We start from the raw sequence: 21,775 nt of genomic DNA on the forward strand, positions 1-21,775 counted from the left end.
TAATGACCAAGTGAGCCTGGGTCACAACAGATATCAAATCTTAGATACTTGATCCGCTGAAGTCTTAACTCATACCAACAGAGCTTTCTTTGAATTGCTTCCTTTTTTTTTTTTTTTTAACACTTCAAAGGTACCTGTATGAGCGAATCGATGGGAGAGTGAGAGGAAACCTGCGCCAGGCCGCCATTGATCGATTTAGCAAGCCGGATTCTGATCGGTTTGTTTTCCTTCTCTGCACCAGAGCTGGCGGATTAGGCATAAATTTAACAGCGGCTGATACTTGTATAATTTTCGATTCGGACTGGAATCCTCAGAACGATTTGCAGGTATATAACATGTCAACCCATCAATCTTAATTGTGCTGCAGGAAATTTAATCAGTTAATTATGACAGGGTCTTTTTGATGGATTTTGATGTCATGTCTCCTTAGGCTCAAGCTCGTTGTCATAGGATTGGCCAAAACAAGGCAGTGAAAGTCTACAGGCTGATAACAAGGAACTCCTACGAAAGGGAAATGTTTGACAGAGCAAGCCTAAAACTCGGCTTAGATAAAGCTGTCTTGCAGAGCATGAGTGGCCGAGAAAACAGCGTTGGCGGCGTATGTACCCTTTGTCTCATTACAAAAACTAGAAATGCACCATATTTTTTGCTCTCTTTATTCTCGTTACGATTCAATCATTTTGCAACAAACTTGAGTTAGATGGTTGACTATCTTGAACAGAGTAAACATTGTTTGTTGGGATGTTGCATTCCGTCCTTAGGCATCTGACTTAAAGGAGAGCCTACAAAATACAGCTTGGGAATCTTGGGTGGGTTTTTTTTTTTAAAAAAAAAACCTTAATATTTTATTATGACACAATATGACAAACACACAACTTACAACATATAAATATATCCTCTTTTTAACCAATGTTTCTTAGTGTTCTTCTTTCCGTTTTGTAATGAATGTTATGAATGGCTTGAGACTAGATTTAAAGAACAATAAACACAGGGGAGAATCTAAAAATGTAAAATATGTATATAACAAATATATAGAAATGTATAAAATTAAGGCTGTTAGTGTTTGAAAATACAATGTAACCAAAGAAAAAGGGAGAATGAAGAAAATGAAGCAGTAAGAGAGATCGGGGGGGAAAGGTACAAAACGGCATGGTTGGTTTTATTTGTAGTGGCACGGCTAAAAAACCCTATTTTGGTATTCCTCAACTTACAACCATTCATTTAGTGACCAATCGAAGTTACAACAGCACTGAAAAAAGTGACTTATGGCCATTTTCACACTTATGACCATGGCATCATCCCCCTGGTCAAGGGATCGAAATTCAAATGTTTGGCCACTGACTCATATTTATGACGATTTTAGCATCCCGGGGTCATGTGATCCCCTTTTGCAACTTTTGACAAGCGAAGTCAATGGGGAAGCCAGATTCACTTAACAACTCTGTTACTAACTTAACTGCAGTGATTCATTTAACAACCATGGCAAGAAAGGTTGTAAAAAGTGCAAAACTCACTTAATAACTTTCTCACTTAGCAACATAAATTTTGGGCTCAGTTGTGGTTGTAAGTCGAGGACTCCCTATATTAAAATAAACCAGAATAATGTAATGCTTTGGAATATTTCCAGTAAAGATAGAAAGAAATTGTTTTTATTAAATTCCATATATGATTAAATGAAAAATATTTTTGTTACGCAAGACCATGAGTAAACAAAATTATTTTTCTTCCTCTTTTAAATGTATCCAAATCCTATTTCTTCAGATTCAGCAGCTTTCCAAAAAGGAAATTGAAGACTTGCTTCGAAGAGGTGCGTATGGCGCCATTATGGACGAAGAGGATGAAGGCTCTAAGTTCTGCGAAGAAGATATTGATCAAATCTTGCAACGCCGCACAAAAACAATCACAATTGAATCTGAAGGGAGGGGCTCTACATTCGCTAAGGTAGTTACAAACTGTTCAGCAAGTATTAAATGTGCCTTTTTTACAGGGCACTAAGAAAATTCTGTGAGCTCAGAACTGCCCTGACGTTTTTAAAGATCTACAGAGTGTTTCGTTTTGAATTGTTTTGAGCACAGAATGGTTTGTTTTGAATATTTTGGTAGTATTTAAGCTCAAGAACACTCTGTTTGTTGGGCTTAAAATTTCCAAAATGTTTGGAACTGCCTGTTTTGTTTTTAAACCCCTAGAGCTGCACTCAGAATGGGAAAAGCTTTATGTTCAAAAAAAAAGAGTGAGGTGTTAACTCTAAATAATTCCGTGTGGCTAATTTGAATCCATTACAGAACACTTTGTATCAAGTGTAACTAACAATTGATAAAAGTATCTGATCCTGCAAATGGGATTCATTCCTAGCATTAAGATACAATCTTACCTAATTCGCCCTGTCTTAAAAAGAATTATTATATTATTATATGTTGTTTGTTATTTCAGGCTAGTTTTGTTGCATCTGGAAACAGAACAGATATTTCATTAGATGATCCCAACTTCTGGCAAAAATGGGCCAAAAAAGCTGAAATAGACATAGATGCCATCAGTGGTAGAGTAAGTATATTTTCAATGAAATTTACTAGTATTTTTGCTGAGTGACCATAGCTAACTTTATGTATGAATGTATGTATGAATGTATGTATGTATGTATGTATGTATGTATGTATGTATGTATGTATAATAGCTTTGAGCATTTTTTTTTTTTTACAAATAATAGTATTCTGACTAGAATATGGTCTACTGCTTTAATTATATGCATGTTTTGTTTATAAAACCATCTGAAATGAAATGAACTTTATGGAACTTTTGAAGAGCCAGACAGATTTAAGGGAAAGGCATGGATTAAATATACTCTTATCCTGGTTTATATAGGCTCTTGTAATACTCTTTATATAACCATAAAGCTTTGGAAATTTGATCTTGAGGAACCAGTCTGCCTTAATCTGCAGAGATTTTTCAAATGCACATTTATTTATATTATGCAGAATAGCTTGGTTATTGACACCCCAAGAATTAGGAAGCAAACGAGGCCTTTTAATGCTACAAAAGATGAGCTTGCCGAGTTGTCTGATATTGAAAGTGAAGGAGAGGATAAACCAAAACTTAGAAGACCGTGTGATCGCTCCAGTGGATATGGGAGAACAGAGTGCTTTAGGGTTGAAAAAAACCTGTTAGTTTACGGGTAAGATTTTTTTTTCTTTTACTGTAGAATGGTATAAGAAAAACGCGCCTTTTTAAAAAGAATATTGTCTCAGTTTACCCTATTTTTTCTGATGTTTGTGGTTCCAATAATGTAATTTAACAAAATAATGTAGCGTTTTGTAAGAGTAGATTGTACAGATCACAAAACTTCATTATTCAGCAAATACTGAAATCAAGTTATATGGTCCTTGGTCATAGACCAAAAAAAAAAAAAAAATCCAGTTCATATTGCAAGGTAGAATGCAGAGAATTTAAATAGTTTACAATTTTTCAGGTAAGAGTTATTCAGATCTTTGCATCCTTAATGGTATCCTAATGAGTGATGGACAACATGAATTGCCAATCCTGTCATCTCTTGATAGAAATGATGGATTCAGAATATGCGTTTAATTAAGAACACTGGGCATTAATGCATAAAAAGTCATCTGAAATACGTCGCTTTTGTTTCAAATGTTCAAAATTAAAATGAAATAGGTGGGGTCGTTGGAGAGAAATTTTATCGCACGGGCGCTTCAAGAGACAGCTAAACGAACAAGACGTGGAGATAATTTGCCGAGCCCTGCTAGCATATTGCCTTGTCCATTATAGAGGAGATGAAAAGATTAAAAGTTTTATCTGGGATCTTATTACGCCGACTGAGAACGGGCAGACGCGAGAATTACAGAATCACTTAGGTAAGCCTCTTTTGAAGGATATTACTGCTAGCAAGTAAGCAAACAAAAAGTTCATTTTAAACCAAGAATTTATTACTCAAACGCGATTCTAATAAACTGTAATTAAAAATGTAAGTCCCTGCCTTCTATTCTTATTTGGCCTAGGTTTGTCAGCCCCTGTCCCCAGGGGCAGAAAAGGAAAAAAAGTTAAGACCCAAACAAGCACATTTGATATACATAAAGCCGAGTGGCTTCGCAAGTACAATCCGGAACATTTGTTGCAAGATGATGGATATAAAAAGCACATAAAACACCACTGTAATAAGTAAGTAGCACTGTAAGACTTGGATTATTATTAATATTATTATAAGTAATCGTGAATGTGATTTTAAAATATATCTTCTAGAAATACAAATAAATCCTTTTACTAAACCTAATGAGTTAATTAATGTTGGCATTTTTAATTAAATAGGTTAAGTGTTAATGATAACGATTTTGTTGAGTCAGTAGCTTCTCCATGTGTAAGTATATCTTGAAATGGCACTAAGTAAGAGAAGGAGAGAGAGAATTAGGATAGATAATTTGGGAGAAATATTCTACTCATTCAAGACCCGTTTTGAACTCCCAGTTTGGAGGCAGCTGATAAATTTTCATACTGCCATCTATTGTCTTTAAAGCATTAGCAGAGAGCATTATATAGGCAGAAGCGCTCGTATTTATATTTTTTCAAAAGTGGTCCATTCATTTTCTGGATTTAATGAACCACAATTGGTTTAACTTCTCCCTTCAGGCTTTTGGGTAATGTCTCAAAATATCTTGACTTTATGTGTCTATTCAACTGTTTAAGTTTAAATTAAATACGCAAAGAAAAAAACCTATTCAAATTATATTTTAAGGATTCTTTTTTTAAAAAAGGCAATCTAGAATCTTGCCAGGGAAAATTAACCAAAATTGTGTGGTGTTGGTGGATAAATGATCATAGGACATTGTTGGTCATATTTTCATATGTATTTTAAATTAAGAACTCTTTCAAATAAAAACGATCTGAATGTTTCAAACAGATTTATATTTATCTTTACGTGCATATATAGGGTTTTACTTCGAGTTAGAATGCTGTATTACTTGAAGCAAGAAGTCATTGGTAATGAATGCCAGAAAGTTTTTGAAGGAGTTGATGCCAGGTAAATGATACTAAATTTGTTTTATTCCTTGATCAAAATTAAGTATCGTTAGTAGCTTTTGAATTAAGGTGAGTTTTAACAGAACTTTTGATGCTTTTAATTTAAAATTTAGATATTTATATATGTTGTACACATTTCTGTGTTGCGTAAAAGTTTATATCTCACGATGGGAAGACTTAATACCTGCTTTCTGACTAAACCTTTCAGTGAAATTGATATTTGGGTCCCGGAACCAGACCACTCTGAAGTGCCAGCCGAATGGTGGGATACAGAAGCAGATAAATCTCTATTGATAGGTGTTTTTAAACATGGTAAGCCATAAGGACATTATCTGCTTGTTTGCTTTTTGGTGAACTTTGACTTGAAGGTTATATTCAGAATACATTTCTTTCCAGGCTATGAAAAATACAACACAATTAGAGCAGATGCCGCCCTTTGCTTCTTGGAAAGAGTGGGGAAACCGGATGATAAGGCGGTGGCTGCTGAGCAGAGAGCAAATGACTATATGGATGGGTATGGATTTTTAAACCACTTTTGAAATCCAGTTGCCATTTTTAGCGCCCATGCTAATACTATCCCATTTAGTACCCTGTTTCCCCCAAAATAAGACATCCCCTGATAATAAGCCCAATCGGGCTTTTGCGCTCATGGCAATAAGGCCAAGCGCTTATTTCAGGGTTCAAAAAAAATATAAGGTAGGGTCTTATTTTTGGGAAAACATGGTAATTAATCTGATTCATTGAGTATTGTCTCATCCGTTTATGATATACTTTGCAAAACAGAAGGTTTCAGGACCATAATCTGTTCCTCACAAGGTTATGATAATTTGAACAATTTAGGTGTGACTTCAGCAAGTGGCCTTTCTCAAAGAACCCAATTTCAAGAACAGAGTAATCAGATGATTAGAACCAAGTACTTGCTAGTACTTGCTTTTTCCTGAAAATAAACTCATTTTATCATTCTCATTTTTTTAGTAATTAAACGATAGTTACTCGTTTTCATATCATTTACACATCTGTGTTGAATGTGTTTCTTAGGGATGTAGAAGACCCAGAATACAAACCAGCCCCGGCCTTGTTTAAGGACGATATGGAGGTAACACATTTTCACTTCGTCATTCAATTTGTTTCTTTACAGTTTGGGCAAATGTGTTTGAATCTGGGTGGGGAGGAGCAAGTTAAGGCTTAATCCAAGCAAGACAGAATGGCTCTGGGTTCGCAAGCCATCCGACTCCAAGAAGACTCCAAATTTAATTCTGGGTGGGATTATGCCCTTCCAGTACTGAACTAGCTTATAACTCCTACTGGATTCACAATTCCTACTTGAGTGGCTATTACGGCTAGGAGGCCCTTTTCATTGCTTCATCTGATGTGACAGTTGTGACCTATCCTAGAGCGGGAGTCTTTGCTCACAGTCACTCAGGCTGTAATAGCCTCTCGGTTGGACTACTTCAGTGTGATCTCCTTGGTGCTGCCATTGAAGAGTATGCACAACTACAACTGGTCCAGAATACAGCAGTCCAAGTAGCTATGGACTCCTATCATTACTCCCATATAACACCAATGGTGTGGAAGCCCCACTGGTTGCCAGCCGTCTTTCATATGCAAATCAAGATGCTGGTTGCACATTTAAAGCTCTCTGAAGGCCTGAACATCTGTGGGAGTGCCTTCTCCCAATAACATCTGCCAGCCAAATAAATAAAGAGAACTGATTTTCCCCCTCCTCTAGAACAGTATTTTCCCCAACATTCTTGTCAGTTCTGCGCCTATAAACCCTGTAAATAAGTACACTAAATATATATTTATAGGGTTCTCAATCTTACCCTTTGAGGCTACATATTTGTATTGGTTAACTATATTTGGTCAACTGTATTATTTACAATTACATTCATTGTTGTATTATTTGGTTATATTTGGTGAGCTGTATTAATTACAATTGCATTCATTTCATGTGATGCAGTTCTTTTGTGTAGAGAGATCACGAGTTTATGTTTAAATGAGAGTTGTCAGTCATCCATAGTTAACTTTTAAGTTGCTGCTGCTTTTGATGTGTTGAGTCAACTTCAAAACGTGGCATATATTGCAACTGAATTGTGCTTCTGTTCATTTTGCATTCTGAATGTTATTTCTTAGGATGATGCCTCATCGCCAGGAGATCTTGTAATAGGAGATGGAGGTAAAATCTCATGGTTTTAACTTTCTACTTCAACAATTGCGCTTCTGAAATTCAACCTTCCACTTTGTTTGATACTTAATGTGGTAAACCAACACCAATTATTATAGTCATCTTTCTCAATTACAGATGGTCAGATCATTGAAGGAGACAAGCTTTACTGGCCAACTCAGTCTGCCTTAACAACACGGTTGCGTCGTCTCATAACAGCATATCAACGTACCAGCAAGAGCAGGCAAAGCCAGCCAATTCAAGCACCATTTTCTGTCCAGGCTTGTGTGATGCCATCTGCCTTTGAAGAAGCTGTTTTAAATCCAAAAGTGGCTGCCAAAATTGAAAGACAGCAAAGGTAGGCTATGATTATTGCAGATCTCAAAAAGTCCTCTGATGTCTCCAGGCTATTCTGGGAAAACGGTTCATTTGTGATCAATGTTCCCCTTCGCCCTTCCGTCTAGATGGACAAGAAGAGAAGAAGCTGATTTCTACAGAGTGGTGTCCACTTTTGGTGTAGTATTTGATCCGGACAGAGCCCAGTTTGACTGGACAAAATTTCGAGCGATGGCGAGGCTGCATAAAAAAACGGACGAAAGTTTAGAGAAATATCTCTATGCGTTCATGGCCATGTGCAGAAGAGTTTGTCGCTTACCTTCAAAAGATGGTGGGTTGCTTATAATACTTCCCCCCCCCCAAAAAAAAGAAAGGAAAACTATTTTAGAAGCAATAAAAACAAAACACATACTGAAAAAGTTGCCCTATGACAGAAATCCTACATCGTGAAATGCATGTTTGATATATCGTAATGTTTAGAAATTCTTCCCCCAAAACAGGTGATATCTACTAAATTTGTTTTACCTTAGAAAATAGCATTGCGTTCACTGAAAGAAAAAGAGATTGGGGGGATGGATGGATAAATAATACTTTCTTACAAAAATAAGTAAAACACATTTAATGTCCCAGATTCCAACTGAATTTAGAAGATCCTGCTACAAGTCTTAATTCTTTTTGTGTGTGTTTCCTGTGCAGACTTTGTGGATTCAAACCTTTTCATCCAGCCAATAACAGAAGAGCGTGCATCTCGAACCTTATATCGTATTGAGCTCCTCAGAAAGGTACGAGAGCAAGCTGTCCGTCATCCTCAGCTCTGTGAGCGATTAAAACTTTGTCAGCCAAATCCAGACTTGCCCGTTTGGTGGGAATGTGGGACCCATGATTGGGATTTATTGGTTGGTGCTGCGAAACACGGAGTTAGCAGGACAGATTACCACATCCTTCGCGACCCTGAACTGTCCTTTATGTCAGCTCAGAGGAGCTACAGTCACAGCAAAGCTGCACTTCCGAGGACTTCTACTCCGCTCTTGCAACAGTACCAGATGGCGCTGTCGGCCTCTCCTCTCATGCCTCAAGCCAGGCTGCCAGACGCCAAAGGGAACGTGCTTGAGGACGCAAAACCTAAGGACGAAAACCACAAAGAACCTCATTCTTCAGACGAAGAGTCCATGTCTACTGAAAACGTGCAGATGGGAGTGAAGGCAGAACCGTCAAGCCCGAAGAGTGGCTCATCACCCTCACATGCTGCAGACCCCAAGCCTGTTCCGAAGGGGGATCACGACAGGCGCATGGTGGCAGCAAGGACCGAACCCTTAACGCTAAACGCTGCTTCCAAAAAGCCGAGATCTGGGAAGAGAGGATCAGACTCTAGCTCTGATTCCGACTCCGATTCAGAGAGATCGTCCTGTTCTTCCAGATCATCTTCATCTTCATCGTCGTCTTCTTCCTCTTGCTCTCGTTCCAGATCAGGATCCAGCTCTTCGTCTTCTTCATCTTGTTCTTCAGCGTCGTCATCCTCTTCCTCCTCTTCTTCCTCTTCCTCCTCTTCCTCCTCTTCCTCTTCGTCGGAAGAGAGTGACAGTGATGAAGAGGAGGCCCAAAAGAGACGTAAGTGCCTTTTTAAAAAAGTGTTTTTTTAAAAAAAAACAAAACAAAACTCAGAAGCTGATTCAGAGAAAGACAAATTACTTTTCACGGATTTTCAGATAAATCGGTAGTGTGTTTTAGAAAAACAAAGAAATACTCTAATCAGACTTGCTGGGGGAAAATTAATCTTGCTTGAGAACAAAGAAAATATCTGATGAAGTCTATAGTCTGTAACCCTATTTCTAGAACAGAATGTGAGTTCTGTCTCTTATTATTATTGAACTCCTTATAGAGAACAATTTTCTGCACTACAGTCTGTACAGAACATTTTCAATATGTCAGTTGTTCGTTTGTTCATTCTCAAATTCATTCCATGATGATCTCTCTTTTGGTGTAAGTTGATCTTTTAATACACATGAAAATTTGTACATTTTCTATATATGGATATAGAAATGCATCTTTAAAAATTGCAACATGAGATCCAGAAAGCTGCACAATCAGAAGAATATCTGCATTGTAATCGTCATAGTGTGTGTGGAAGAGAAAATTAGTTCCAGATTAGTCCAAACAAAATCCTTTTGCTCACGGTGTATATACTCTCTTTGCAAAACAAACAGTCTTCTTATTGAGTCATCTTTGTTCCACTATAATGTTTTTTACTCTTTAAAAATAACTTTTATAGAGCAAAAAATGATTAGGTAATTATGTATTTACAAAGACAATATATTAGTAACTAGTTAATAATTTTTTATAGTTCCATCCAGTAAGAAAAAATTGAGTGTGGAGTTAAGATTTTTCCAATATAATCTTCAGCAATTTAGAATAGAATAGAATAGAATAGAATAGAATAGAATAGAATAGAATAGAATAGAATAGAATAGAATAGAATAGAACAGAACAGAACAGAACAGAACAGAACAGAACAGAACAGAACAACAGAACAGAATTTTTTATTAGCCAAGTGTGATTGGACACACAAGGAATTTGTCTTGGTGCATATGCTCTCAGTGTACATAAAAGAAAAGATACATTTGTCAAGAATCATAAGGTACAACACTTAATGATAGTCATATGGTACAAATAAGCAATCAGGAAACAATCAATATCAATATAAATCGTAAGGATACAACCAACAAAGTTACAGTCATACAGTCATAAGTGGAAGGAGATGGGTGGTGGGAACGATGAGAATATTAATAGTAGTGCAGATTTAGTAAATAATTTGACAGTGTTGAGGGAATTATTTGTTTAGCAGAGTGATGGCGTTTGGGAAAAAACTGTTCTTGTGTCTAGTTGTTTTGGTGTGCAGTGCTCTATAGCATAGTTTTGAGGGTAGGAGTTGAAACAATTTATGTCCAGAATGTGAGGGGTCTGTAAATTTATGCTGATAAGCCACATTCTACTTTCCTAGATGACTTGCAAAATAAATTGGTAGAATATTTTGTAGCTAGAAGGAAATATTCATCAATGCAATTTAAACTCCTTTAATTATTTAATGTTCCGGTGCCCATTTTTATGTGTTTGATGATCAGATTCTCCATTTTTTTTCCTTATAATTGTGATATTGTTTGTGTATAGTGGGGCAGGCATTTGTCCTTTGATTTTTTAAAAAAATGGTGCTACTGTTATTATTGTCCTGCATTTCAAGCCAATTCTTCCTAACTTAATTTCTCTCATCTGTAATGCAATATGAATTTACAAATAATCCTTGACTTATCCCCTCAATTGGCACCAGAACCTCAGCCATTGAGCAAGGTGGCCATTGACACCTCGCTTAACGTCGTGATCATTAAGCAATCTCACTGGTTGTTAAGCAGATGGAGTGTCAGATAAGGAGCATGATGGGTGCCTCTCCTGGAAGGCCTCTTCTTTCGGCCTGGACTCTGGTGCTACCGCTGAGAAATGCCATTCATTTTGATGCTGTTGTCATTTTGACTGGCCGTTGAAGTAATGGTGATAAGTCAAGGGCTACCTATGCCAAAGGTGCTTTTCCCACAGTTCTGAAGAAGCTTCTCGGATGAGAAGTGGAACATTTCCAAGGAAGTCCAGTTGCCTTTGGGGAAAAGCACCTTTGGGACAACCATGGTTGGATGGTTGAGGATCTCCATAGACATTGAGGACTATTGGTATCAGTGGTGAAATTCAAATTTTTTTACTACCAGTTCTGTGGGCATGGCTTGGTGGGCATGGTGTAGCTTGGTGGGCATGGCAGGGGAAGGATACTGCAAAATCCCCATTCCTACCCCACTCTGGGACCAGCCAGAGGTGGTATTTGCCGCTTCTCTGAACTACTCATAATTTCCGCTACCGGTTCTCCAGAACCTGTCAGAACCTGCTGGATTTCACCCCTGATTTGTATGTACTTAACAATTTAGTGGCAGGAAGTGCTAGGAAGTGTGTGGTGTAATTGTGCCCGTCATACCTCTGCATAGCAGAAGGGCATGTATTGTTACTGATTATCTAAAATTTCCTGCAGGGGAAGGAACGCCTCACTTGAAAGCATATGATGAAGAAAGTGTGGCTTCCATAAGCACCATGCAGGACGAAACCCAGGACAGTTTCCAAATGAATAACGGAACACCAAATTCTAATTGTATCTTACAAGGTGGATATATGTTAGCTGCTTCTTACTGGCCCAAGGTAAAGTTGAAACCAAATGCTTACTGTCACGAAATGGAAATTACCGTATTTTTCAGAGTATAAGATGCACCGGAGTATAAGATGCAGCTTAGTTTTTGGGGAGGAAAATAGTGTGTGTGTGTGGGGGGGGGGGGGAAATCTATCTACTAGGTATTCTTCTGGCTAGCATCCTTAGTTTGGTCGGCTTCAGCACATTAGTTTGCTGGTTTTTATCCCCTGCTTGGGGATAAAAAACAGCTTCTAAAGCACAACCGATCTTTGGAGAGAGAAACAATGAGAAAAGCAGGGAAACCACAGAGATGCTTCACTTGCTAGCGCCTGTTAGGGCTGAAAAAAAACTTCACAGCTGAGGGTCGGAGGGAGCAGGAAGATCGCTTCACTGAAAAAAAGCTTAGCATGGAGATCGCTTCACTCCCTAGCGTTGCTAGCGCCTCGTTAGGGCTGAAAAAAAGCTTCAAAAAAGCTACGTTCAGAGTATAAGATGCACCCAAATGTTCAGCCTCTTTTTAGGAAGGAAAAAAGTGCGTCTCATACTCCGAAAAATACGATAAAACATTTTCACTTCAGGTTAAAAATTATGTTGCTTTTTGTAGTTAAAAAAATAATAATAATGGAAGGGATCTTGGAGGTCTTCTAGTCCAAGCAAGCAAGCAAGCAAACCTGTCGCATTTCAGACAAATGGTTATTAGTGACATTTGTGTGTGCTTTTGTTCCTTTGACTGGGTACACTCTGTAATTTCTCCTAGGGTAGTTTTGTAGTAAAACAGGAAATAATTTCTCCTAAACTGTTCGGAGTCATCCTTTCTTGTTGACTGTTACACACTGATTGTTTGCAAGTCGCGTTAATCCTGAGGGAGAGGAATGTGACATTTCTAAGCAGCCTCCTGTTTGTTTTTAGGATCGGGTTATGATTAACCGCCTGGATAGTATTTGCCAAACAGTCCTGAAAGGCAAATGGCCTTTGGCAAGGAGAAATTACGAGACCAATCCCGTGGCTTCCTTCTACACCACCAAGCTCCTAGACAGCCCAGGTGTTGCTGCAGAGTACAGCGAGCCAGGCATCCCGACTCCCCCAAGTGCAGACGTTAAAGAAGAAAGCGACCAATCAGCACAGATGTCAAAGGTGAAGAAGCATGTGCAGGAAAAGGAGTTTACAGTGAAAATCAATGACGTATGTTTATTTTTATTGCCCTAGGACCTGATTGCGATTGCCGTGTGCAGCATGCTTTACCTACAAGTGGCTGCCTGCTCTCAATCTTACTTCCTCGGCCTAAATACTTGCGGGTATTTTGGAGCAGCAATTTTGGAGCATTTTTCCCCTCTTCCCCCCCCCCCCCTCTCTTTTGAGAATCTCATTTTCAAGACCTGGCAACAACATGGCATCATTTCTTGCTCTTTTGCAGTCTTTGCTGATGAATTGCTTCCTTGAATGGCCTTTCTCAATGCTTTTTTCTGGCGCTATAATTACTTTCCAAAGTATGGCATCTTTTATCTTAGAATTAGCTTTTTTTTTTTTTTTAAGGGAGGTTTCGATTATGGTAATTACAATTTCAAATCAGCAAACCATCAGAATAATGTCCATAGCTCCTTAGGTTTGCACACTGGAGTTAGCAGGTAACACACATGAATTAATTCAACCTCTTCCAGCTTGGTCTCTTGATATCTGTGGATTTCCACTTGGGTTGCATATTTATAAAAGTTATCTAATGCATTTGATATTGAAACTGGCTAAATGCAATTGTTAACACAGGCAGTCCTTGACTTATGACCACAACTGAGCTCAACATTTCTGTTCCTAAGTGAAAGTTGTTAAGTGAATCACAGCAGTTAAGTTAGCGACACGGTTGTTAAGTGAATTGGGCTTCCCTATTGACTTTGCTTGTCAGGAGGTCACAAAAGGGAATAACGTGACCCCCAATACACTGGAACTGTCATAAATACATGCCAGTTGCCAGGTGCCTGAATTTTGATCATGTGACGGGTTGCTGCAATGGTCATAAGTGTGAAAAGGATCATAAGTCACTGTTTTCAGTGCCGTTTTAACTTTGAATGGTCATTAAACGAATGGTTTTAAGCCAAGGACTACCTGTATTGTCATGTGGGGACGGTGAGGGGCTGGACATAAAATTCTGCATGTAAATCCTAAAAAGCGAAAAAAACCCTTCCTTCTTCCCAAAGAAATCGGCTAACTCTTAATATTTCCTTAACAGGAAGGTGGTTTGAAATTAATTTTTCAGAAGCAGGGCCTTTCTCAGAAAAGGCCATTTGAAAGCGAAGATGGCCTGTTAGGACAGCAACAGTACCTCGCCAGGCTACATGAACTCCAGAATGCTTCAGAGACCAGCCTTGCCAATTTTCCAAAGTCCTTGCCAGAGTCAGGTAAAATCCAAAGCTATCAGGAAAATTGTGAAATGGCGGTTGTAACTTTTTATTGCCATATTGTAGTTTCATAGGATATCAAATCGTGAAAGGATTTGAATCGTAAAACTCAGCTGAATCATAATCTCTGATAGCTTTAAACACTTCGTAGCGTTTTGAAAAGTCCCACAGATTCACTGGTTTTTCATAAGACAGTTTCAGGCAATATAGAGTACTGTGACTTCTTTCTCCCCACCCCACCCCCTCACACACACACACACACACACACAAACAGAATACCAAAGTGGGGTTGACTGGTGTGATGGAACTTCAGTGTTATTTCAAGTAGCCAGCCAACGGGTTTATTATCTCTGTGCCTATCAGTGCTACTTTGGTGTCAAGGCTAACCTTTCTTTGAACTTTCTCATCTTGTTTCATGTGGCCAGCCACCAACTTTTACTTTCTGCCTTGTACTTCCTTACGATTTTTAAAAATGGGTGACAGCAAGGTTATTTTTTCCTGCACTCTTTTTTTTTAATGTAACTACCAGTATACATTGCGCTATATGAGTCAGCATGCTTGTAAAATAACTGACATAGAAAAACAGGTAGAAACCGCACCATCAAGACAGCCAAAGTATTGTTGGTGTTGAAAAGATCCTTGGTGTGGCTAAACCTGTTGACATGTATCCCCCTCCCTCTCACACCCCAACCCCCCCCCCAAAAAAACCCTCAATAAGAGGCACTAAATCAATCTACCCCATAACAACTAGTTGAATATTATTTTTTTAGTGTTATGCCAAGCCAAACGTGGCACCCCAGAAAGTAATTGCAAAAATGAAATGTGATTCTACAAGTAATTTTTGAAAATGTTAATTTTAACTTCAGATTTACATTCTTGCTTCCTTAGTAACCCTGTAACAGTCAGATCATTCTGGAAAAAGGCTGGGCTGATAAAATGATTTGCAGAAAAATGCTTCCCCCTCACATTTCTATGTTTTAGACAGGCGTATTGTTGTCATAGATTCTGTCTGGAAGTTTGATCGGTTTTGTTTTTCTTTCAGCTGATAATTTTATGTTCCATTTCATTAGGAATCTATAAGCAGTCGAACGCTTGTGCAAATGGAGTAATTGCCAGTGATCAGCCTGCCGTGAAAAAGAGAAGAGGAAGAAGAAAAAATGTGGAAGGAGTTGATATCTTATTTTTAAATAGAAGCAAAACGCCTAACCACGTGAGTAAATCCGGGCTGGTATTTGACGCCAACTGAAATGTTAATTTTGAGGGCTTTTGGTATCCTAAGGTTTGGCATCCAGAAGAAATTTGGGAATACGCAGCATAACTAATATGTCATATTAATTTTGGCATTAGCCCTAGAAAAAACAACATGACTCATCCTTGAATTGGGGGTTTTCTGTTAGTGTGTGTGCAGGAGATTTTCACATTTGTATAACTAAAAACCGAATGTGTGACTACAAAATGCCTTTCCTGGTGTTTATAACCTATTTACTTTCTTCCAGGTTTGTCATGGCATTAGTACCCCTCAGGTTGGCCTAGGCATAATGCCCCCTCTTCCGTTTGCACCATCGCAAGGCCTATGTGATGCGGAAAGCCCTGTTCCAGTTATTAATTTAAAAGATGGCACAAGGCTTGCAGGCGACGATGCCCCTAAGAGAAAAGATTTGGAAAAATGGCTCAATGAACATCCTGACTATGTCGAAGATTTAGGAGCCTTTATCCCCGTGAGTAGTTTTATTGGTGTGATGGAAAGCAGTGACTTTTTTTTTTTTTTTACACGTCTAATGTGGTCTTTTAATTTCCCCTGCCTTCCGTGTGATTCACATCTTTCAATCTAGATTTTTAATTGTGAGCAAGTATAGACACAATTGGGTTTTGAGTAGTTTGGAACTATTTAGCTTACGAAATGCAATATCAAATGCATTATGCTGCATAAATACTCTGCATTTAGGTCCCGGTGGATTCAATGTGATTTAGTTCCATCTTACAGCCTGGAAATACTTGAAAACAAATTTGAGAGCTTTTAGTGACCCATTTTTATTTTTTTAAAAAATTCTTGAATAACAGAAAATGCAGCTTCACGAAGGAAGACCGAAACAAAAAAGGCACCGTTGCCGCAATCCTAATAAGCTGGACATTAATAGCCTTACTGGGGAAGAACGCGTTCAGCTGATAAACAGAAGAAATGCTAGAAAGGTAATTGCTTTGCTACAGTGATCATATCAGCACAAATGGTTGCTAGGCTCTTTCAATACAGGCAGTCCTCGACTTATGACCAAAATTGAATGAATTGTTAAGTTAGTTTTGCTCCATTTTACAACCTTTCTTACCACGGTTGTTAAGTGAATCACTGCAGTTGTTCAGCTAGTAACACGGTGGTTCAGTGAATCTGGCTTCCCCATTGACTTTGCTCGTCAGAAGGTCTCAAAAGGGGATCACATGGGACATTATGACTGTCATAACTACATGCCAGTTGCCAAGTGTCTGAATTTTGATCACGTGACCATGGGGATGCTGCAATGATCATAAGTGTGAAAAACAGACATAAGTCACTTTTTTCACTGCTGTTGTAACTTCGTGAACGCTCACTAAATGAATTGCTATAAGTCGAGGACTACCTGAATGCAATGCATGTAAAGTGAGAAATATTCTCCTCGTTTCTGTTACAGGTAGGTGGTGCTTTCGCTCCTCCGCTGAAAGACCTCTGCAGATTCCTGAAAGAAAATTCTGAATATGGTGTAGCTCCTGAATGGGCAGATGTTGTTAAGCAGTCGGTGAGTGTAATAATTAATAGTTATTCCAGCAGCTAAATTGGAAGATTAGATGAATTGTGTAAAATCCATTTTTTTAGGTAGTTGAGAAAAGCTTCCAAAAAATCTTGAGCCTTAGTTGCTCTGCTGACAAAAGCAACAAACAGCCATAAAAAATTCTTCTAGGTCCTAAATTGAATTCCTTGAAAATGACATTGACTTTCCTTGAAGATTACCGAGAAAATAGAATAGAACAGAACAGAAACAGAAACAGAATAGAATACAATAACAGAGTTGGAAGGGACCTTAGAGGTCTTCTAGTCCAACCCCCTGCTTAGGCAGGAAACTCTATACCACTTCAGACAAATGGTTATCCAACAACTTCTTAAAAACTTCCAGTGTTGGAGCATCCACAACCTCTGGAGGCAAGTTGTTCCACTGATGAATTGTTCTGTCAGGAAATTTCTCCTTAGTTCTAAGTTGCTTATATAGATAATAAATGTAACGTTGTATTAGCTTAGTGTTGCTTATTTTACTTATTGTGGTGTTGCATTTCATTGCACCGAATCGTGATGCAGAGCAGACGACGGTGCGGAATAAAATTATTCATTTTTTTTTTTTTTCATTTCCCACCAGGGATTTCTTCCAGAAAGCATGTTTGACCGCATTCTCACAGGACCCGTCGTTCGAGAAGAAGTCAGCAGGCGAGGAAGACGGCCTAAAAGTGAAATCGCCAAGGCAGCGGCTGCAGCTACGTCAGCAGCAAACGTTCCCGTCGCCCCTTTGCTGACCAACGGGCTACTCCCGGGGGTGGATCTCTCAACCCTGCAGGCCTTACAGCAAAACCTGCAAAACTTTCAGTCATTACAGGTGACCACGGGTTTAATGGGAATATCTGCCGGTCTGAACACGGCGGGCGATGCGAAAAACATGGCCGCCGTCTTTCCCATGTTACTTTCAGGAATGGCTGGTTTACCAAATTTGCTCGGCATGCGAGGACTCCTAACCAAGTCTACTGAACCTGCTTCCGAGGAGAGGAAAGGACAGGACCCCAGAGAGCTGGACGGAAAGAAAGAGAGGACAGAAAGCTCACATGCACATAATGGTGGAGAAAACTCCGTCTCGGGTTCTCCTTCAACCTCCTCGGCCAGCACCACGGCCAGCTCCTTAGCTCTTAACCCTTTACTCTTGTCCAATATACTTTACCCAGGAATGCTTCTCACGCCAGGCCTTAATCTCCATATCCCAGCTTTGTCCCAATCGAATATTTTTGATGTACAGAACAGTGAAAATCATGGCACAGGCTTCACCAAGCCTCTGGGAGAAAAGGAAGAAAATTCCAGGGTTCCGGATGAAGAAGGCGGCAAGGGGGAAACCGAGCCGAGCTCTCGCAACGGAAACAGCACAGACGAAGCTTCGGAGAAGGCAGACGCTTCTTCTGGCTGTGACAGTACATCCTCCTCGTCGGAGGACTCAGACTCCAGCGATGAAGACTGATTTCCCTCCCCCCAACCGCCCCAGACTCTGCACTTAAATTATAAACTGGTTTTCAAGTTGTTCTTTCATTATTTTGTTGTAAATAACACAGTGTTGCGTGACTGCATCAGTAATTTACTGACCTAACATTTCAGTATTGTTTAGAAGTGCAAACTGCTTTCAAAAAAAAAAAAAACATTTTGCATGTAATATTTCTTGAGGTTCCTTTAGTTCCTGAAATTCTGTGTACTATCAAAATATACACAATGGTGTAAAAACAAAAAACAAAAATTACAGGAAAAGGCATTATAATTTCGGGTTGGGGGGGAGTAATTTTTTTAAAAGAAAGCTTAGTAAGAGCTGTATATTTAATATATTTGCGGTGAACACAGTTCTTTATGCGCATTATTGATTTAATCTGAATATAGTTTTACAGCCTCCTTGACACTTATAATTTACAGATCAAAACTCAGCAATAATTTGGGCAGCTAATGAATGTCATGAAAGCTGTAGAATCTACATCACCATCCATTGCTTTAATTCTATGGAAATGATCTGGTGTTATAATGCACTGTTGATGTTCCCAGTTCAGGTACCACTGTGTTTGAAATAAAAAAAAAAAGTTTCCCATTCAGCCAATGAAATTGGCTACTTGTTACCTCAGCTGAGTTAGTTTAGAAAGTTTACATTGGTTTCTCTGCTTGTTTTCCTATATGCTTCGCTTTTTAAAAAGCCTCCTGTGTGTGTTAAAATTTGGCAAGGGAAGTTTTATCGTTACCAGTTGCACTCTTTTTACTTCTAGCAAAGGGAAAGCTTTTATTTAAATTATCCCTTTCCTGTCTTCAGCACCATAGGGTACTGATTTTAAGTTTCGCTCCATCTGCAGCCTTCATGTTGTTGAGGCGCTGTATCCACATTGAAATAACTCGCAAGTGCCACTCTAAACACTGCATACTTCACGTGCAAAGATTAGAATCCTTGCAAAGTTAATACTGTTCGCTTTGTTTGTCCAGGTTTCTATTTCATCTTTGTCATGTAACCTCTTGTAGTTACCTGTTCATAATGGTAAGGGGAAATGTAGACATTTTAAAAAATCTTAAGTTTTTACAGGCTTGAGAAATATATATGTATATGCATATACATATACATACATACATATATACACACATACATGCATATATATGCATGTATACATATATATATATATATGTATGTGTACACACACACACACACATATATATATATATATATTTTCGTTCATTTCTTCCCCCCAACCCCCAAATCAAGGTTTAGGGTATATTGGATAATTAAAATAATGCTGAGTTGCCCTGTAACTTTTAAAGCACTTTTAATGATAATGTGAGAAAAGTATACCATGAAACCATGATCTAAACAGTGCTTAAAAGCATCTGTTTGAATATAAATCCTTAGAACCTTGCTAAGTAGAATTAATCTTAACATTTGAAGTGTGGTAGGATTTATTATTATTATTATTTTTATTATTTTTGCTGAAGCTGCTATTACTCTGACATGGTAGAATCATAGATTCACACCACATGGTGGAACTGACTGAGATGAAGTGTGAGATTGTGTTAATCTCATTTGAGGTCCAAAATAGGCAAAAAAAAAAAAAAAAACGTTGACAATGAATAAAACGTACTGGCAGTATAGTCAATGACAAACCTCTTCAAAAGGGAATAATTTAACAAAAGCTGTATTTTGATATGGTTCTATATGCTTGCTTGTACAGTAAACAAGACTGTGTTGTTTTTTTTACCAAATCTTTATCAATAAAAACAAAATTTGTACATGCAAAATCATAACTCCCTTGGGTAGAAGGCAGTATTACATGTAATTTACACAGGTATAAAAGCATCATTTGAATTGTGCTGGTTATTGTATTTCCCCCTCAGAATAGTACGACTTGTTTGGTCCTTCATACAGTGTCTTAGCAATAGTCAAAACATGTCACGAGGAAAGGGGTAGCAATTTTTCATCATGATTACTACATATTTAATATTTCTCCCTTTGTAATATAGCACTTTTGTTTCTTGTATGTTATCCACAATATAGCCAAAGTTTTCCAAACACAATTGTTGACTTAGTCAATGAGTATTTCAACAATACCACTTTGTACCATCCCCCCCAACATACCTGCCCCTGAAAGAAAACCCTAAGCATAATTTTTAATAAATTTATGAAATAAAGTATTTTCCTAATTATGGTGAAGTGAATTTGCTTACCATTCTAGTGATCTTTGTCTACAATAAGGCAATTTTACAGTTTCAGCAGTATGAATACGAAGTAAAGATTGTTTTTAAATCAGTATCAGTTGCAAGAAGAGAAGTACGCACTCTTGTCAGCTAAAACAATATGCAAGTGTGGCTGCATAACGAATCGTTAAGAATCTTCATTAGAATTACATTAATACTGAAATTTCAGTACAAATATCCAGGATGGTGAAGAAGTGTATGTTGGTAGTGACTAAAATAACTTTAGTTGTTATTGCCTTGTATTCCTATTCTTTGTTTCGGGCTTCATGATCCGTCTTAGTCCTGTTTTATTTTCCTTGAACATTTTGCAATATTTGCCAGTTGTGTTCTGTGTAGTCTGAATTTGCTTTCTTGTAGTTGAACAAGCGTCTTAAAAGTTATTTGTAATTTATTGAATTACTTTCTATGATGTTCTATAGAGCAAATGGAAGTTTAATTATTTTTTATTAAACATATTCTTTGACAACCTATGATGTTGGTCTCACTACATTGAAAATACCTTTTTGTGACACACCTTAGTTGTCACACCGTAACAAAAATTGACAACGAGATAATGCTGCATTCATTTTGAAGGCATTAACCTTCGTTCAACCCATGAATTATTGGAGGAAGTTCTTGACAAATCAGGGTTGCAAATACATGACGGGTCCCTTCAAAAGGGGTATGTTCTGTGAGTTTCCAGTTGCATGCTTGAGATTTAGCTAGAGGGAACACTTGTCTAAAAACTGTCCAGAGATACATTGAAAATAATTAAGTGATCATGAAAATCAGATGGGCAACATCTGATTATTATTTTTTTTACTCCAATATCTAGATTTTACAACTCCCAGGATAACTGCCTTTACACTGGGTACATCCACGGGGGCTGAACATTTAGTGAACGTTACATGTTAGGAAAATCAGCTTTACCTCTTGTATTAAATTAGACTGTAATGGACATCATGATGCTGCTCAAGGATTCCTTCACTCAAAGTTTCCTGCCTGGAGCATAATTTCAGGACAAGGGTGAGACAGATGTAGTACGTAAGTTTCCTTTTGTAGATAAATAAATATGCAGTTGTACCATCTGTTACATGACTACAACCCATAGGGGCAAAATATTCCCATCTCTGTATTAAAGCACCCTGTTCTGGCTACACCAGGTAGAGGACAAT

General features: G+C 38.2%; 1 protein-coding gene across 4 annotated transcripts in view; it reads left to right on the top strand.

Annotated features, from left to right (window-relative positions):
* CHD9 (chromodomain helicase DNA binding protein 9) overlaps nucleotides 1–19,560 on the top strand; it is a 43,185-nt gene extending 23,625 nt beyond the window's left edge. For 2 of the 4 annotated variants that reach the window (XM_070953140.1, XM_070953142.1), the window contains exons 16-38: nucleotides 131–326; nucleotides 431–598; nucleotides 1,762–1,941; nucleotides 2,431–2,541; nucleotides 2,973–3,169; nucleotides 3,664–3,863; nucleotides 4,008–4,167; nucleotides 4,934–5,023; nucleotides 5,231–5,334; nucleotides 5,419–5,536; nucleotides 6,061–6,118; nucleotides 7,156–7,198; nucleotides 7,325–7,544; nucleotides 7,651–7,853; nucleotides 8,219–9,130; nucleotides 11,586–11,749; nucleotides 12,648–12,920; nucleotides 13,960–14,128; nucleotides 15,199–15,338; nucleotides 15,625–15,846; nucleotides 16,190–16,318; nucleotides 16,792–16,896; nucleotides 17,509–19,560. In XM_070953140.1, the coding sequence (XP_070809241.1) occupies nucleotides 131–326; nucleotides 431–598; nucleotides 1,762–1,941; nucleotides 2,431–2,541; nucleotides 2,973–3,169; nucleotides 3,664–3,863; nucleotides 4,008–4,167; nucleotides 4,934–5,023; nucleotides 5,231–5,334; nucleotides 5,419–5,536; nucleotides 6,061–6,118; nucleotides 7,156–7,198; nucleotides 7,325–7,544; nucleotides 7,651–7,853; nucleotides 8,219–9,130; nucleotides 11,586–11,749; nucleotides 12,648–12,920; nucleotides 13,960–14,128; nucleotides 15,199–15,338; nucleotides 15,625–15,846; nucleotides 16,190–16,318; nucleotides 16,792–16,896; nucleotides 17,509–18,369 (5,023 nt within the window). In that variant the 3' untranslated portion in view covers nucleotides 18,370–19,560. The remainder of the gene's footprint in view (nucleotides 1–130; nucleotides 327–430; nucleotides 599–1,761; nucleotides 1,942–2,430; nucleotides 2,542–2,972; nucleotides 3,170–3,663; nucleotides 3,864–4,007; nucleotides 4,168–4,933; nucleotides 5,024–5,230; nucleotides 5,335–5,418; nucleotides 5,537–6,060; nucleotides 6,119–7,155; nucleotides 7,199–7,324; nucleotides 7,545–7,650; nucleotides 7,854–8,218; nucleotides 9,131–11,585; nucleotides 11,750–12,647; nucleotides 12,921–13,959; nucleotides 14,129–15,198; nucleotides 15,339–15,624; nucleotides 15,847–16,189; nucleotides 16,319–16,791; nucleotides 16,897–17,508) is intronic. The other 2 variants (XM_070953141.1, XM_070953143.1) reach the window with 1 other exon arrangement.
* Nucleotides 19,561–21,775: the final 2,215 nt, after the last annotated feature.

The sequence above is a fragment of the Pituophis catenifer genome, unplaced genomic scaffold, assembly GCF_029215685.1.
Source record: "Pituophis catenifer annectens isolate HBS135680 unplaced genomic scaffold, rPitCat1.0.hap2 SCAF_13, whole genome shotgun sequence".
Classification (NCBI taxonomy): domain Eukaryota; kingdom Metazoa; phylum Chordata; class Lepidosauria; order Squamata; family Colubridae; genus Pituophis; species Pituophis catenifer.